Raw genomic sequence first — 17486 nt, 5'->3', positions numbered from 1 at the left:
CGCTTCACACCTGAAACGTTGGCAGTCTACAGCTGAAATAGATGCACTGAGCTAAGTCAAAACATGTCCCAAGGGGCTCCCAGGGCCTGACTCTGGCCTCACATCCTGTTTGTCAGCACTTCGCTGGATACACACATGCTGGTCTTTTTCAAAGCATGACTGACAGGTACCCGTCCCATACTTATGCTCTTCATCTCTTCTTAAAGCTCATGGTTGGTTTTGACCATCTATATGGTTAGAGCAATAATTTAACAACCACCTTTGTGTCAAGTTTCCATGCTCTAAGGTTCCCAATGAAAAAGATAATTCATTCTTCCAGTGAGTTCCCCCAATACTTGGGGCCTCTTAAGTGTTGCTGCGTATCTGGCACAGTACTGGGTACTAAGCATGAAGAGAGGCAAAATCTCCAACAAATCCCCAAGAATGTTCCAGGTCTCAGAGTAGAATTCCCTCTTGCACAAGTCAGTGAAAAACAAGATACACAAGCTTCTATGAGCAAGGGAAAAATGGCCATGCATCTGTAAGAGGCTCTCTTCCGTTGGCACGAACCCCATGTTTGCAGATCCAGAAGACAAAATAATCCTGCAACTCCTATCTGTGCATCTTAACTAGTGCCAACGCGAGTTTGATGCCTAATATGTTTTTCAGCCAATAGAAGCAGAGAAACACAAACATCATACCTGGTAGATTTCCTTATGGGCCCTGAAATGAGTTTCACGTAGGACTTAGGGAACCAACCCTTCTGGCCTTGAACTTCTCCAAACCACCACATGTCCTGCTGCTCCAAGACGGTGATGACATCATTTTTGTTAAAATTTAAATGGTTGTCCTTTTTGGCTCTCCAAGGATACAGGGCTTGGGCTTGGAGCCCCTCCACCTTTTCACCCTTGTGTGTGTGGAAGAACACAAAGGACCTCTCATTACTTGGTGATTTTTTACCCACATGCACCACCACTTTGTGATTACTATCAATTCAGCTGACACACGCATGGCCCACATGCAGCCACAGAGGCTGCTGCCTCAGCCCAGCATGGATGCTCCGCGTCCCATTGTTCTCAGTAACTGTTTATTTCCAGAAGTGGAGATGAAAACCTGCCAGCCTATTCTAGCTGGTCTGGCTATCTAGAATTCTCTAAATAAGTCAGGAGGTGGTAGTTATTCTGTTGCACCTGGCTGCATGCCTTTTTCTATTTTGTTTCCGTTTTAACTCTCAAGTTGCTCTGGGCAACCCTATCCCCCCGCCAATTTCCAATCTGATTTGGATGTTTAGCCGAGGATTAATACCACAGCAGACACATCTCAGTTTAGGTGGACATGGGAAATGTGCCCTTTGGACGGGGCTTGTTTTAGTTCCTTTGTAGAGAAATAAGATTGGAGAAGCATCAATGCACTGTGATCACTATGTATTACACATCTCTGTGCAAGGCATATACAAAGATGAATAAAACGCCTCCCCAAAATAATTTAGGTTAAATCATTTTATTAACCATAAAACCAGAGAATAGCTGTAGAGCACGGGGAACTCTACCCAATATTCTGTGATCATCTATATGGGAAAAGAATCTGAAGGAGAATGGATGTGTATATATATTTCTGAATCACTTTGCTGTACAGTAGAAGTTATCCCAATACTCTACATCAACTATACCTCAATAAAACTTTTTTTTCCCTTTTTTAGAGCTGCACCTGCAGCATATGGAAGTTCCCAGGCGAGGGGTCAAATCAGAGCTGCAGCTGCAGGCCTACGGCACAGCACAGCCACACCAGATCTGAGCCTCGTCTGCAACCTACACCACAGCTTGGGGCAATGCTGGGTCCTTAACCCACTGGGCCCGGCCAGGAATCAAGCCCGCATCCTCATGGATGCTAGTTGGGTTCTTAACCCACTAAGCCACAGAGGGAACTCCCAATAAAACTTTAAAAAGACCCATAAGGCACTATAAAAACGGACAGTATGGAATTATTACCAAGGAATTCACAATGAAGGAGGAACAACTACATATACCACCTGGCAGAATGAAATATGCTAAAAAGGGGTTCCAACTGTTCATGGTGGGGATGGAGAGAAAAGAGAGGTTCATGCTGCCTGAGGGCAAGAGGGCAAGGTTTGCGGAGGAGGCAGCGTTTGAGCTGAGCCACGAAGGACATTGACAACTAGGGCTTCGGAGGGAGGGCACTGCAGGTGGAGGGCACGGCCGCGAGGTGCTATCCGGCAAAGGGTCCAGGAGGAGGAGCACAATCCGGGGCTGCGAGCGGCCTAGTTTCATGGAGGGGTGGAGGAGGAGATGAGGCTGGAAAGGCAGGGGAGGCATTTATTATCTTTTCCAAAACCAGGACAATATCTTTTTTTTTTTTTTTTTGGTCTTTTTAGGGCTGCACCCACAGCAGACGGAGGTTCCCAGGCTAGGGGTCAAATTGAAGCTGCAGCCGCTGGCCTACACCACAGCCACAGCAATGCCAGATCTGAGCTGTGTCTGCAACCTATGCTACAGCTCACAGCAACGCCAGATCCTTAACTCACTGAGCGAGGCCAGGGATCAAACTTGTGTCCTCATGGATACTAGTTGGGTTCGTTACTGCTGAGCCACAACAGGAACTCCTTCACGCTGTTTCTACCTTACATCACACACCACTGAGATTCTCTGGTGTTTAATTTGTCAGTCCCTTTCTCCAGCGACCATGTGGCTGGTTCCTGCCTTTCCTGATGCCCCCCTTCTACTGTGCTCCTTCTCTTTTCTTTCACCAAAATCTTTCCATGTTCCCACCTATCATTTCCTCTGTATCCCTTTGCCTTCTGGTTTATCCCACGCTTTCCCAGGCTGCAAATAACTCTCTACTTGCCACACTGAATGGCCTCCTCTCTGCCCGAACCACCACCTTTAATAATATGAACATCAGCGGGAGTTCCCGTCGTGGCTCAGTAGTTAACGAATCCGACTAGGAATCACGAGGTTGCAGGTTAGATCCCTGGCCTTGCTCAGTGGGATAAGGAGCCGGCATTGGCGTGAGCTGTGATGTAGGTTGCAGACACGGCTAGGATCCCAAGTTGCTGTGGCTCTGGCGTAGGCCGGTGGCTACAGCTTCGACTAGACTCCTAGCCTGGGAACCCCCATACGCCACAGGAGTGGCCCTAGAAAAGGCAAAAAGACAAAATAATAATAATAATAATAATATGAGCATCAGCATCCCGCACCTCCTCCCCTCATCTCCTGGCCCCGAGCCCTCCTCCTCCTCCAGAGTCACCATGACTGAGCTGGGACAGATGCAACGGAAAGGAACCCCTCAGTCAGGAGCTGCCCTTCCTCTAGACACATATTCTGCACAATTTCCATTTTCTCCTGCACACTCTCTCCATCAAAGACCTCCCACGTTTCCTTAGATCTGACCTATGTTCCAAGTGACAGACAGGACTAGCTGGATGGGCCACGTGCACCTTAAAATTAACAGTCCAAAATCCACATCAATAGCTAAAAATCAATTTCTCTTTCTGTGTTCCTTGATCCCCTTGAAAGTCAATTATTTTGGGGCGTTCCCATTATGGCTCAGCAATAAGGAACCCAGCCAGTATCCTTGGGGATTCGGGTTTGATCCCTGGTCCGGCTCAATGGGTTAAGGATCTGGCGTTGCCATGAGCTGTGGTGTAGGTCACAGGTGTGGCTTGGATTCCATGTTGCTGTGGCTGTGGTGTAGGCCTGAAGCTGCAGCTCTGATTTGACTCCTAGCCTGGGAACCTCCATATGCTGCAGGTGTGGCCCTAAAAAGACAAAATAAATAAATAAGTCAAATCTTTTTCTCAATCCCAGACCCTTCCCTTCCTCTCTGCCCCCACAGGCATCGGGATTCCACCCTCTCACTGTTGTCACTGTCCCCGTGTCCTCCACTCCAATCCCCCCTGCACATATCACCTCCACGCCCATGTGCTCGGACCCACGTTCAATCTGGTTTCCCAGATCAGAAACCATCCCTGACACCCCACTGCCTGCCAGATGGGCAAATTTCTCTCTTTGGTTTGATGGATTATTTATAGAAATTTCTCCCCTTTACTGTGTTAAGTAGAATTTCTTTTTTTTTTTTTTTGGCCTTTTAGGGCCTCACTCATGGCATATGGAAGTTCTCAGGCTAGGGGTCGAATTGGTGCTGAGGCCGCTGGCCTACATCACAGCAATGTGGGATCCAAGCCTTGACTGCAACGTACACCACAGATCACAGCAACATCGGATCCTTAACACACTGAGCAAGGCCAGGGATTGAACCTCCATCCTCATGGTTACTAGTCGGATTTGTTTCCGCCGAGCCACAACAGGAACTCCAAGTAGAAGTATTTACTCAGAATCGCCACCTTCACCTTTTCAGAATTATTTTCTTAGTAAGGCATTTAAGAGCCTCACATTAATCAGTAATCTGTCTAGGAGTTCTTGCGGTGGCACAGTGCATTAAGAATCCGACTGCAGGAGTTCCCGTCGTGGCGCAGTGGTTAACGAATCCGACTAGGAGCCATGAGGTTGCGGGTTTGGTCCCTGCCCTTGCTCAGTGGGTTAATGATCCGGCATTGCCGTGAGCTGTGGTGTAGGTTGCAGACGCGGCTCGGATCCCGCGTTGCTGTGGCTCTGGCGTAGGCCGGCGGCTACAGCTCCGATTGGACCCCTAGACTGGGAACCTCCATATGCCGCGGGAGCGGCCCAAAGAAATAGCAAAAAGACAAAAAAAAAAAAAAAAAAGAGTATCCGACTGCAGCAGCTCGGGTCAATGCAGAGGCCAGTTTGATCTCCAGCCTGGTGCAGTGGGTTAAAGGATCTGCCACTGCCATAATATGCCGCGGATTCAATCCCTGGCTGGGGAACTTCCATATGCTGCAGGCGCAATCACAAAATTAAAAAAAAAAAAAAAACTACTTTTAAAAAATTCTGTCATTGTTCTATCTTTTCTGATAAATAGGCAATGGTCTAGCCAAATGGATTGATCCATGATTTTCCTGAAACACACTCTGATCTCCTACTAAAGCCTCCCTTCGAAGTATTTTCTGTCTGACACGGCAGCCCTGTTCGTTTCCTAGTAAAATGATGTTCAAACGCCATGTTGCCAGGGAAGCCTCCCTGACCGACCCAGACAGTTTACCCTGCTCTGAGCTGTCCTCACTCCCCACGTATCTGGGGCTCCTTGGCAGCCTCTCCTGGGAAAGCTGGAGCCGGCACTGCCAGCGGCCCAGATACACAGGACGAGGCTCCCTCCGAAATGACAGCATCTACAAGCACTTGCAGAATCTGTCCATCCTGAACAGCACGCTGGGTCCTCCCGCTCCCTCGGATGTTCTTACCTGGCCTAAGACAGGAGATGGAGAGGAGCCGGTGGCCGTGGCTGGAGTGAAGGCCGATCTCTGCCTTAACTGCCCGGCGCTCGGGACGGTGAGGGAGGGCTGGGCTGCCCACGCGTCCCAGTTGTCGGTTTCTGGTTTCTCATTCGTGCTGCTGTGCCACCTGGAAGGAAAGGCACGCCACCATGAGCAGCAAGGACTTCCCCGTGTCCACAGTAAACACAAACCAGTACACTGTATGGGGCTTTCTAAGTACAAGAACAAGAGGGGAGGAGTTCCTGTTGAGGCACAAGGGGGTCGGTGGCAGCTCTGGAGTGCTGAGACACAGGTTTGATCCCTGGCCCAGCCCAGTGGGTTAGGGATCCGAAGGGTTGCTGCAGCTGTAGCAGACAGCGCAACTGCAGCTTGGATCTGATCCCATCCCTGGGCCCAGGAACTCCGTATGCTGTGGGGTGACCAAAAAAGAACAACATAACCAACAAAAAAACAAAATCCCCCAAAACAACAGGAAAGGGAGGAAAAGAGTACTGGACTTGAGTTTGAGTCCATGTCGCACATTAGCAATGGACCTCAGGCAAATTATGGTCGTTTCCTCTGAATCCTGATTTCCACATTGATAAAATGGGAGCATTCGGCCACCCTGGTTCGTTGTGAGGGTCACGTGAAACAGTGCATAGGGAAATACTCTGTAACTCAAAAAGGCCAGAGAAACATCCTCACCAGGCCCTTTATCTTCATTGGCAATAACAATGCTGGCTCAGCAAAAAAAGAATTCTCACACCATGTGTGAGAAGGTGCCAGTTTGGCAGCTGGCGCTGCGTCATACCTTTTCTCTGTCCCATTATCACACAGCAAGCACCAGGTACTCTTAGAGCAACTGGTTGTCCTGATCACTGAAACAGCTTTAATTTTGTGATTTTTATAAAGTAAACACATTTGTATGAGTACAGATTTTCTTTCTTTCTTTCTTTCTTTCTTTCTTTCTTTCTTTCCTTCTTTCTTTCTTTCTTTCTTTCCCTCCTTCCCTCCCTCCCTCCCTCCCTCTCTCTTCTAGGGCCACAGCTGTGGCATATGGAGGTTTCCAGGCTAGGGGTCAAATTGCAGCTGTAGCCGCTGGCCTACACCACAGCCACAGCAACATGGGATCTGAGCTGCATCTGTGACCCATACCACAGCTCACAGCAACACCAGATCCTTAATCCACTGAGTGAGGCCAGGGATCGAACCTGCAACCTCATGGTTCCTAGTCGGATTTGTTTCCGCTGTGCCACGACGGGAACTCCTGAGTACAGATTTAAATGTAATTTATCGTTCTACATCTATATAAGACATAAGCAAATTTGAAAATCAAAGTATTTCCAGGAGCTTCCTGGTGGTGCAGGGCTTAAGGATCCAGTGCTGCCACCAAAGTGGCTTAGGTCGCAGCTGTGGCTTGGGTTTGACACCTGGCTTGGGACTTTCCACATGCCATAAGGGCAGCCAAAAAAAAAAAAAAATTTTTTTTCCTTTGTTAGCCAGCCTATCCTGATTCAGGGTTTGGAAAATAAGATGCCCATAATTATAGCAGGAAAGCTGCAGACCACACATTTATTGAGCAAAAGCGTCACACTGGTTGGATCCACAGCAAAACAAAATCCCGGAAAACATGGTTATTTGCCTTCTATTTTAGCCTAAGCTGTAGTTTAAAAAGTCAGAACTTTTTAATCAAGATCAAGAGAGGAAATACAAACTACTATACACAAAGTAGATAAGCAACAAGGATCTACTGTACAGCACAGGGAACTATATTCAGTATCTTATAATAACCTATAATGGAAAATAATCTGAGAAAAAATATATACACCTAACGGAATCACTTTGCCGTACCCCTAAAATTAACAACGTATTGTAAACCAACAACACTTCAATTAAAAAAAAAAAAATCAGAATTCCCTTGTGGTTCAGCGGGTTAAGGATCCAACACTGTCACTGCTGTGGCGTGGGTCTGATCCCTGGCCTGGGAACTTCTGCATGCCAGGGATGCGGGGGGTGGAGGGGGGGGAGATCAAGAGAGGAGAATTTCAACTTGGTTTCAGTCATGCTAACAGAAGACTACTTTTAAGCAGAAATTAGATAGACAGGACCTTCTTTAGCGCTTTCAACCTTTTACATGAAAATAGAAGTTTGAAAAACTTGCCGTTCCTCATATCCTTCCCTCCACTTCCTCCTGCCCTTGAGCATAACACAGCTGGCTCTCTGTCCTCTACTTGATCCACCTGCTCTTTTGCCAGCATTATGCCTTCACTCCTTCCTTCAATTATTGTTTCTTGCGAAAGATGCTTAGACTTGGAAAAAAAAAAAAACTGAAAACACTTCTAACCTCACTTTTATTTGAAGGCCAGCATGAAACATATTTAGACAATTGCACACCTAGATCAGTCCTAGAGCTGGAAATGTGGACACTGGCTTCATCTATCATTTCAAAACTCTCCTTACAGGCTGTTTTTAATGCCATGTCCTGATGCCAAAGGCACAGCATTAAAATGGCCAAGAGCACACATCCATCCACTCTGCGGTACCTCTGTACAGGCCTGATGAAAGAGGAAAGCTTTGGAGGAAACAGCTTTCTATCTTACTCAAAACCACATGACTGAATTCAACTTCTGTTTCTGCCCAGCAAAAAAAAGAAAAAAAATGCTATTTACATGCAGGAAATGACTCTGAATATTTGCTGATGTAGGTGTTAAGCAGATCATTAGGAAACTGTATTTCTCCACTTCTTCTGCAAGAATGAAAGATACAGGAGTTCCTGTCATGGCACAGTGGTTAACAAATCCGACTAGGAACCATGAGGTTGCAAGTTCAATCCCTGGCCTTGCTCAGTGGGTTAAGGATCCGGTGTTGCTGTGAGCTGTGATGTAGGTTGTACACAAGGCTCGGATCCCGTGTTGTTGTTGCTATGGCTGTGGCATAGGCCAACGGCTACAGCTCCAATTAGACCCCTAGCCTGGGAACCTCCATATGGCGAGGGAGCGGCCCTAGAAAAAGGCAAAAAGACAAAAAAAAAAGATACAGAAAAATTACTGAATGAAACGAGGTCCGAGGTTTCATTTTATCTCAGGGCAGATCATTGTTGAGCAACAATATAATTCACTCCAGCTCAGAGAATGTGATCCACAATTTGCCAGAAGACCAGTCAGAGACAGTGGCCATGAACATTATGCAGAGGTCCAACCCACTGTAACACTTAAGGACCCATGGCCTATCGGTTAAGGATCTGGCATTGTCACTGCTATGGCTGGGTCACTGCTGTGGTGAGGGTTTGATCCTTGGCCCAGGAACTTCCATAGGCCATGGGTGGGGCCAAAAAACAATCAAAACTGGAGTTCCTGTTGTGGCTCAGTGGGTTAAGAACCCAACATAGTGTCCATGAGGCTGAGGATTCGATCCCTGGCCTCGATCAATGGGTTAAGGATTTGGCAGTGCTGCAGGCTGTTGTGTAGGTCACCGATGCAGTCAGAACTGGTGTGGCTGTGGCTGTGACAGAGGCCGGCAGCTGCAGTTCCGATTGGACCCCTAGCCTGGGAACTTTCATATGCCACAGGTGGGGCTGTAAAAAGAAAGAAACAAACAAACAAAAACCCTTAAAAAGATCACTAAGTTGGGATTTCAAAAATAACCGGAAATAGCATTCTATAACCGAATCACTTTGCTGTACAGCAGAAATTAACATAATACTGTATATCAACTACACATCAATTAAATTAAAAAAATATATAATATCCATGTTAAAAAAAACGAAAGAAAGCATTCTACACGTACGTGGAGCTGAAGTCAGCCCAGTTGTTAGGGGTCGTGGAAGGCTCTGCAGAGGTCACGGCCGATGAGGTGGGGGTCTCACGTACAGCCAGTTTGGGTGCAGGGGTGGAGGTGGTGTCAGACACTGGTTTGACGGGGCCAGGAACCTCATTTTCTGGGATTTTCTCTGCATAGTTTGCAGGGAACCATCCTGTCTTTCCTTTTAATTCTCCGCCAAGCCACCCCGGTTCTCCAGTTTGGCTTTCGTCCACCTGCATGAAAGTCACAAAGTTTAATTTCAGTGGAACTAAATCAACCCCTAAAGACACCAAACACTCAATCAGAACAAAACCCCCATCTGTGACCCGTCACACTAAGACACAGCACAGACAGTTCTTCACCTTATTCTCGGTCTAAGAGTCTGGAAAAATGGTCTCTGAACATCAACTCTGAAGAAGTAGTAGATGCTGTAATTCAAGTCCCCACGCTTTGTGCTTGCGTAGCTGTTTTATTTTTTCCTCTCTCTAATGGCAATTAAGAAGTGCTTGGAGGCCTAATAAGGCCCACAGTTTAAATTTTTAGAGCTCTTTTGAATTAGAGCAATTTGGAAAGTGATCTGACAGACTTCATTACTTAAGAAGTCATAAAATTTTTTAAAATAATTTGATTTAGATTTATTAAAACTGAAAGCAAAGGGTACAATCAATGCAAATTTGGCATTCTATAACTACGCAGTATTTACTCAGCATCAGGACAAGAAAGATAGAAACTGCAGCCTTAGATTAGAAAGTTTCTATAGCAAGTAAAGCTGGGTGCTGCCATTAGCCACTGAAAAGCTCCACAGAGGAGTTCCCTTGTGGCACAGTGGGTTGCTGCTGTGCTGTGGGTTCAAGCCCTGGCTCAAGAACTTGCATATGCTGCAGGCACAAGAGATAAAAAATAAAACTCCACAGACACGTGATGAGAAAATTAAGGAAGTAATTCTTTAGAGTGACAATTAGTTTTATTAAAGTCCTATGGTTTTCTTCTGTGTAAACTTTAATATTTATAAAACTGCACATGGGAATATATAATTCTGCTGTTTAAAAAATTTCACTGAGATTTATTATAATGTTGCTTTTAATGTTTGCATTTTATTTTAATTCTGGCTCAAAAAGATTAGTCAAAATCACCAGAATGAATCTACTTATCTTGACAAGTTACCCCCACTATATAAGAGCAACAGGAGATCAATTTGAAGGCAGTATCATTTACTACTAGAAAATTGGAGTTCCTGTTGTGACACAGTGGAAACGAATCCAACTAGTATCCATGAGGATGTGGGTTTGATCCCTGGCCTCACTCAGTGGATCAGGGATCCGGCATTGCCATTGGCTGCAGTGTAGGTAGCAGATGTGGCTCAGATCCCATGTTACTGTGGATGTGGCGTAGGGCGGCAGCTGTAGCTCCAATTCGACCCCTAGTCTGGGAAACTCCATTTGCCGTGGGTGTGTCCCTAAAAAGCAAAAAAAAAAAAAAAAAAAAAAAGAAAAAGAAAGAAAAAATTATTTTCATTACAGTTAGTCAAATAAGGTTTTGTCAGAGAACGTATCGTATTTTTATCCTGCAATATACGGCCTAAGGTGGAAATCCATTGAACCAAACCTCACTGGACCTTAATATTGCTTTCTTGAAGTCACAGAAACAAGTAGGTACAGTCTTTTTTTTTTTTTTTTGCCATTTCTTGGGCAGCTCCCGTGGCATATGGAGGTTCCCAGGCTAGGGGTCCAATCGGAGCTGTAGCCAACAGCCTGCGCCAGAGCCACAGCAACTCGGGATCCGAGCCGAGTCTGCAACCTACACCACAGCTCACGGCAACACCGGATCGTTAACCCACTGAGCAAGGCCAGGGATCGAACCCGCAACCTCATGGCTCCTAGTTGGATTCGTTAACCACTGCGCCACGACGGGAACTCCAGGTACAGTCTTAATGATTTTGGAAAACGTGGCAAAAACACCAGTTTTCTAGTCCATTCAAAAATTCATTTAAAAAAAAAAAAGCAAGGAACTCAGTGTAGAATAATGCAGTATAATGTTTATTAGCTTATTTGAATTTTTTTTTTTTTAATGCCTAGGGCATGAGTAGAGAAAGTAGAATTCAGGGCTTACTGCTTAATTCTACACGTTATTCGTAGAGTATTCAGTATGGAGGAGAGCGTCCTTGCTGCTCCACCTTGGGGAACCCTTATGGCCACGGATAAAAGCAATTGCTAAAGCTAAGAATTCTCCAAAAAGGAGTTCCCCCAAGATAAAGCACAACACTGCCTCCAAAGTTTCTATTTGTGGCTCTCCTGTTCCGCCCTTCTCGCTGACGCTTGTATCAACGTGAGCACGTGGGCCACTTCTCATTCAGTTCCCCAGATGGTTTTCTTCTTTCTTTCCTTTTTCTGGGCAGCTTCAACTGTTTCTGAAGAGGAGGATTTAAGATAACACGTCTTCTACTTGGATCTTGTTTTTGCCAAACGGCCAGATGCCTTTCCTTTCGCGTTTCTATTTATTGGTGCTATTACGACATGTTTTACCTTTGGAGCTGCTTTGCACTGGAAATACAGCTGTTTCTGGGCCAGGGCTTCCCCACCTTTACGGCAAGTTCCACAGCCAGGTCCCCCTCCACATGTCCCCGGACCCAGAGGACGTCAGCAGTGAGAGAGGAGTTTGAGCCAGACACACAAACACTTTGCTTCAAGATTGCAAAGTATAATAATCAAGAGGAGGGGTTACAATTACACTATCTCAGTTTTCATTCTTTCTTAAATTTTTAAATTTTAGGGCCACACCTGCAGCCTATGGAAGTTCGCAGGCTAGGGGTCGAGTCAGCACTGTAGCTGCCGGCCTACACCACAGCCACAGCAACACCAGATCCTTGAGCCACTGAGCGAGGCCAGGGATCGAACCCGAATCCTCATGGATGCTAGTCGGGTTCATTACCACTGAGCCACAACAGAAGCCCCACCTCAGTTTTAACTTAATACCACATCTACGATGCGTTAGCTTGTTGACTTTGGGCAAGTTAATCTCTTGGCTTGGCTTCTTCACCTATAAAATGGGGGATAATAACAGCACCTGTCTTATCATAGTGGTTGTGAGCAGTGATAAATATTTAGAACACTGCCTGGCATTTAAGACAGGTTTAATGATAAGGTTTTTGTCTGTTTGCTTTTTTTGTTTGCATGTTTCCACATATGGAAGTCCCTTGGGCCAGGGATCGAATCCAAGCCACAACTGTGACCCACACACAGCACAGCGGCAGCAATGCTGGATCCTTAACCTATTGTGCAGGGCTGGGGACTAAACCAGCAACCTTACAGAGACAAGCTGGCTCATTAGCCCACTGTGCCACAGCGGGAACTCCATGACAAGGTTTTCTAAAGCCATCTCTCCTGCTGTCTAGATTGGACTCTACTGCAATTCCTGATCTGAAAACCTGGCCTCTACGTGACCCTCATTTTAGGTTATCAGAGATGTCTGGTTCTCTACAGGGAGTTCCCTGCCTAGGACGCTAGGTGCTCTGGGTGGATCTTCCTGCCTTCCTTTAAGGGCTAGAATGTGATGTCTGACCATAGCCTCTCTGAAATTCCTACTGGCCTGTCCTAGTTGGACCTCCTTGACTGTCAGCTGCTTTATGTCCTGTGACCGACTGCCATCCCCTAGAGACACAGGGGTCTTATCTGGCTAAGCAGACTTTTGGTTGACATCTGGAATTGAATCTGAAGGCCTAAGGAAATGTCCCACCCGACAGGCAGGTCTAGCTCACACTCTAGTTAACCCACACCCAGCCCCGGCCCCTGATAGGACAGAAAGCAGGCTTTACCACTGAAAGGGGCTTGTGTGACTCAGGAAGGGGAGCGGGTGCCAGGCAGCCTCTAATCCTACAAACAAGAGTTTCAGCCACGCTTCAGGGCAATAGTGGAATCTGTATTTCACTTTTTAAAACAAAATTATTTTGGCATTTCCTTCCTAGCTCAATGGTTAATGAACCCGACTAGGATCCACGAGGCTGTGGGTTCGATCCCTGGCCTTGCTCAGTGGGCTAAGGATCCAGTGTTTTTTGTTTTTTTGTTTTGTCTTTTTGCCTTTTCTAGGGCCGCTCCCACAGCATACGGGGGTTCCCAGGCTAGGGGTCTAATCAGAGCTGTAGCTGCCAGCCTATGCCAGAGTCACAGCAACGCCAGATCTGAGCCTCGTCTGCAACCTACACCACAGCTCACGGCAATGCCGGATCCTTAACCCATTGAGAAAGGCCAGGGATTGAACCTGCAACCTCATGGTTCCTAGTCAGATTTGTTAACCACTGAGCCACGACAGGAACTCCTAAGGATCCAGTGTTGCTGTGAGCTGTGGTGTAGATCACAGATGCAGCTCATATCTGGCATTGCTGTGGCTGTGGCGTGGGCCAGCAGCTACAGCTCCAATTCAACCCCTAGCCTGGGAACTTCCATACGCCGCGAGGGTGGCCCTAAAAAGCAAAAATAAATAAATAAAATAAAATACATTTTTTTTGGCCATGCCCATGGCACGTGGAAGTTCCTGGGCCAGGGATCCAACTGGCACCACAGCAATGACCAAAGCCACAGTGACAACGCTGGATCTTCAACCCGCTGCACCACCAGGGAACTCTATCTAGTATTTCACTTTTAGCCAGGGAGATTCAGGAGTCAACTTGAATAAACAGGAGTTCCTGCCATGGTGCAACAGATTAAGGATCTGGCATAGTCTCTATAGTAGCTCAGGTTGCTGCTGAGGCTTGGGTTTGATTCCCAGCCCGAGAACTTCCTTGCATCGAAAGTGCAGTGGAAAAAAACAAACAAACAAAAAAACAACTTGAATGAGCAATAGTCTCAATTAGTTTGATTTATTCTTATAGGAATCCACTAATTTTAAGGTTCAGAGGATATAATAAAAATTCACTCTCAACACTAAATTACGGAGTTCCCATCACTGCTCAGCAGGTTACAAACCCAACTAGTATCCTATTCAGGTTTGATCCCTGGCCTTGTTCACTGGGTTAAGGATCTGAGCTTTGGTGTAGGTCACAGATGTGGCTCAGATCCCCCTACTGCTATGGCTGTGGTGTAGGCTGGCAGCAGCAGGTCTGGTCAATCCCTAGCCTGAGAACTTCCATATGCTACAGGTGCAGCCCTAAAAGAAAAAAACCAACAACAACAAAAAAAACCAAAAAACAAACAAAACCCCAAACCCCACTAAATTAAATGAACCACTTAGAAAAAGCACAAAGGGTGCCATAAGAAAATGATAAATATTTCTTTCTGGATTTGAAAAACTTTACTCGAAATGCCAATCCATTGTGGAGAAACACAAGATTAGGAGAGAGGGATTCCCATGGTGGCTCAGTGGAAATGAACCCAACTAGTATCCATGAGGATTCGGGTTCGATCCCCGGCCCCACTCAGAGGGTTAAGGATCCAGCATTGCCAAGAGCTGTGGTGTAGGTTGCAGATGAGACTCAGATCTGGTGTGGCTGTGGCAGAGGCTGGCAGCTGCAGCTCTGATTCAACCCGTAGTCATCAAACTTCTATAAGCCTGGTGTGTGGCTCGAATACAGAGAAAAAAAAAAAAAAAGATTAGGAGCAAATAAGCAAAGCCAGGAGGCACACAAACTTCCTTGTCATGTCAATTAAGATGCTTCCATTCAGAAGTCTTCCCTAAGTACATCAGCTCACTCTGATTCCTTTCCTCTTTTATTTATTTAAAAAAAAATTTTTTTTTTTTTGGTCTTTTTAGGGTCACCCCCGTGGCATATGGAAGTTCCCAGGCTAGGGATCAAATCTGAACTGCAGCCATCAGTCTATGCCACAGCTGTGCACAGCCACATCAGATCTGAGCCGTGTCTGTGACCTACACCACAGCTCACGGCAATGCCGGATCATTGACCCAATGAGTGAGGCCAGGGATTGAACCTGCGTCTTCATGGAAGCTAGTCCGATTCATTTCCTCTGAGCCACAATGAGAACTCCTAAAAATTTTATTTGGCTACACCCATGGCATGCAGAAGTTCCTGGGCCAGGGTTCGACCCAGAGTCGCAGCAGTGACAATGTTGGATCTTTAACTGGCTGAGCCACCAGGGAACTCCCCCCTTTTCTCTTTTCAAATTCCTAGCAGAGTTAGTGAGCATTCATTGGGAACATCACTATACATTGCCCTTTTCCTGTGTTTCTATTTTTCTTTTTCATTTTTTTTTTTTTTTGGCCGCACCCGCAGCATGCAGAAATTTTGGAGCCAGGGATCAAACTGGAGCCATAGCAATGACAATGCCAAATCCTTCACCGCTAGGCCACCAGCAACTCCCTCCCTATTTTTCTGAAATGATTTTAAACATACAGCTGGCACACAGTATCTTATATTTCTTTGTATTATCAACATCATTTAGAACAGGACCGTTTATAAAATACCACTTTCGTTTGTGTTAATCATGAAAAAATATTTCTGGTGAAAACTGGGCTGAAAATCAAGCTTTTTTCAAAAGCAAAATATTTTTTAGAGCCTCCCTCCAAGACTGACTACATTAAAACAGGAAACGCTGCTGGACTTCTAAAATCTAAGCGCTATAGTTAGCTATTTTTCAAAGAAGTTTGAGAAATCCGAGACTCTGCTGATTACCGTGCCCACAAAACTAAGTGAACTCCTGATTAGTCAACCAGCACAGGCTGGGAGGCATGTTCGAGTGCATATTTTTCATGAGCATGTTTCTTAACTTCATGAAATAAAAAAAAAAAATTATTATTACATATCAGTTTCCTCTTTTTTGGATACTGATTAACGTCACAAAGATAATATACTTGAATTCCATTTGGGGTGTTTTTCTTTTCTTTTTCCTTTTCTTTTCTTTTTAGGGCAGCACCCACAGCATATGGAAATTCCCAGGCTGTGCCACAGCCACAGCAACATCGATCCCCAACCCACTGAGAGGGGCCAGGGATCGAACCTGCATCCTCATGGGTACTAGTCAGATTTGTTTCCACTGTGCCACAATGGGAACTGCAGGGGGGTGTCGTGTTGCCTTCTGTGGTATAAAATGAAGACACCATCGCTGTCCCTTCAGCAAGAGAATACAGTACCCCTAGTAGCACAGTCCCTTTGTTCCATACTCGGGATGTCTGAGATAAAACAAGTATCTTCCAGGCCTGGCTAGACATTCTTGTTATACTTGTCAAAGCTGGATTTACTTTAAGTGTTGTATTAAAAATTACAAATGTGGAAACTCTGGTAAGTATGAAAATGGAAGTACATAACATTAAGCATGAAAGCCCCCTTCTCTACTCCCCAGAGGTAACTGCTGTTAAGTTTGATGCCTACATTGTGAAACTGTGAATTATATACATATAACCATTCACATACACACCCATATGGTTTTTAGTTAATCAGATATAATTATACTCTACATATTGTTTCTGCTGTTTTAATGGGGTTTATCTGTATATGTAGATCTATATAATTTTTAAAAACATCTTTATTACTTTTTTTTTCTTTTTTTGTCTTTTTGCTATTTCTTGGGCCGCTCCCACGGCATATGGAGGTTCCCAGGCTAGGGGTTGAATCGGAGCTGTAGCCACAGGCCTATGCCAGAGTCACAGCAACGCGGGATCCGAGCCGCGTCTGTGACCTCCACCACAGCTCACGGCAACGCCGGACCCTTAACCCACTGAGCAAGGGCAGGGACCGAATCCGCAACCTCATGGTTCCTAGTCGGATTCGTTAACCACTGCGCCACGACGGGAACTCCATTTATTACATTTTTTGTTTAGCTATACCATAAATGATTTAAACCGGTTTCTTCCTGGTGGATATGGGGCTGTTCCTTTTCTGCTTTTACCAACCATGCTGCAGTGAACATCCATTTACACATGTATTTGTGCATGTGCCAAAAACAGCCTAGAGAAGGGAGAATAACAGAATTCCTTGATCAAGGGGAATGAGAACTTTCCATCTGAATAGGTATTGTCAAATGGCCTTCCAAATGGCTTGGCAAATTTAAACAACCATGCTGACAATGAATGTTACACCCACTTCCGTCCGCTCCCGACAACACTGGATTTTATCAAACTTTGAAATTTGCTCAGCTGAGAAATCAAAAACGCTATTTCATTATTTAAATTTGTATTTCTCTCCCTCTCTCTCTCTCTCTTTTTTTTTTTTTTTTGCTTTTTAGGGCTGCACTCACGGCATATGGAAGTTCCCAGGCTAGGGGTTGAATTGGAGCTGCAATCGCCAGCCTAAGCCACAGCCACAGCAATGCCAGAATTGAGCCACGTCTGGGACCTACGCCACAGCTCATGGCAATGCCAGATCCTTATCCTCCTGAGCGAGGCCAGGGATCGAACCCACATCTTTATGGATACC

The 17486-nt window shown here is 45.7% G+C and overlaps 1 protein-coding gene across 2 annotated transcripts in view; it reads right to left on the bottom strand.

Annotated features, from left to right (window-relative positions):
- ITSN1 (intersectin 1) overlaps positions 1–17486 on the bottom strand; it is a 235828-nt gene that overhangs the window by 63189 nt on the left and 155153 nt on the right. For both annotated transcript variants that reach the window (XM_047795839.1, XM_047795833.1), the window contains exons 20-22: positions 9113–9360; positions 5315–5474; positions 681–886 (exon numbers count right to left, since the gene is read on the bottom strand). In XM_047795839.1, coding sequence (XP_047651795.1) covers positions 681–886; positions 5315–5474; positions 9113–9360 — 614 coding nt within the window. The remainder of the gene's footprint in view (positions 1–680; positions 887–5314; positions 5475–9112; positions 9361–17486) is intronic.

The sequence above is a fragment of the Phacochoerus africanus genome, chromosome 1, assembly GCF_016906955.1.
Source record: "Phacochoerus africanus isolate WHEZ1 chromosome 1, ROS_Pafr_v1, whole genome shotgun sequence".
Taxonomy (NCBI): Eukaryota; Metazoa; Chordata; class Mammalia; order Artiodactyla; family Suidae; genus Phacochoerus; species Phacochoerus africanus.
The sequence above is the reverse complement of the archived record's forward strand: the minus strand, read 5'-3'. Positions and strand labels throughout refer to the sequence as shown.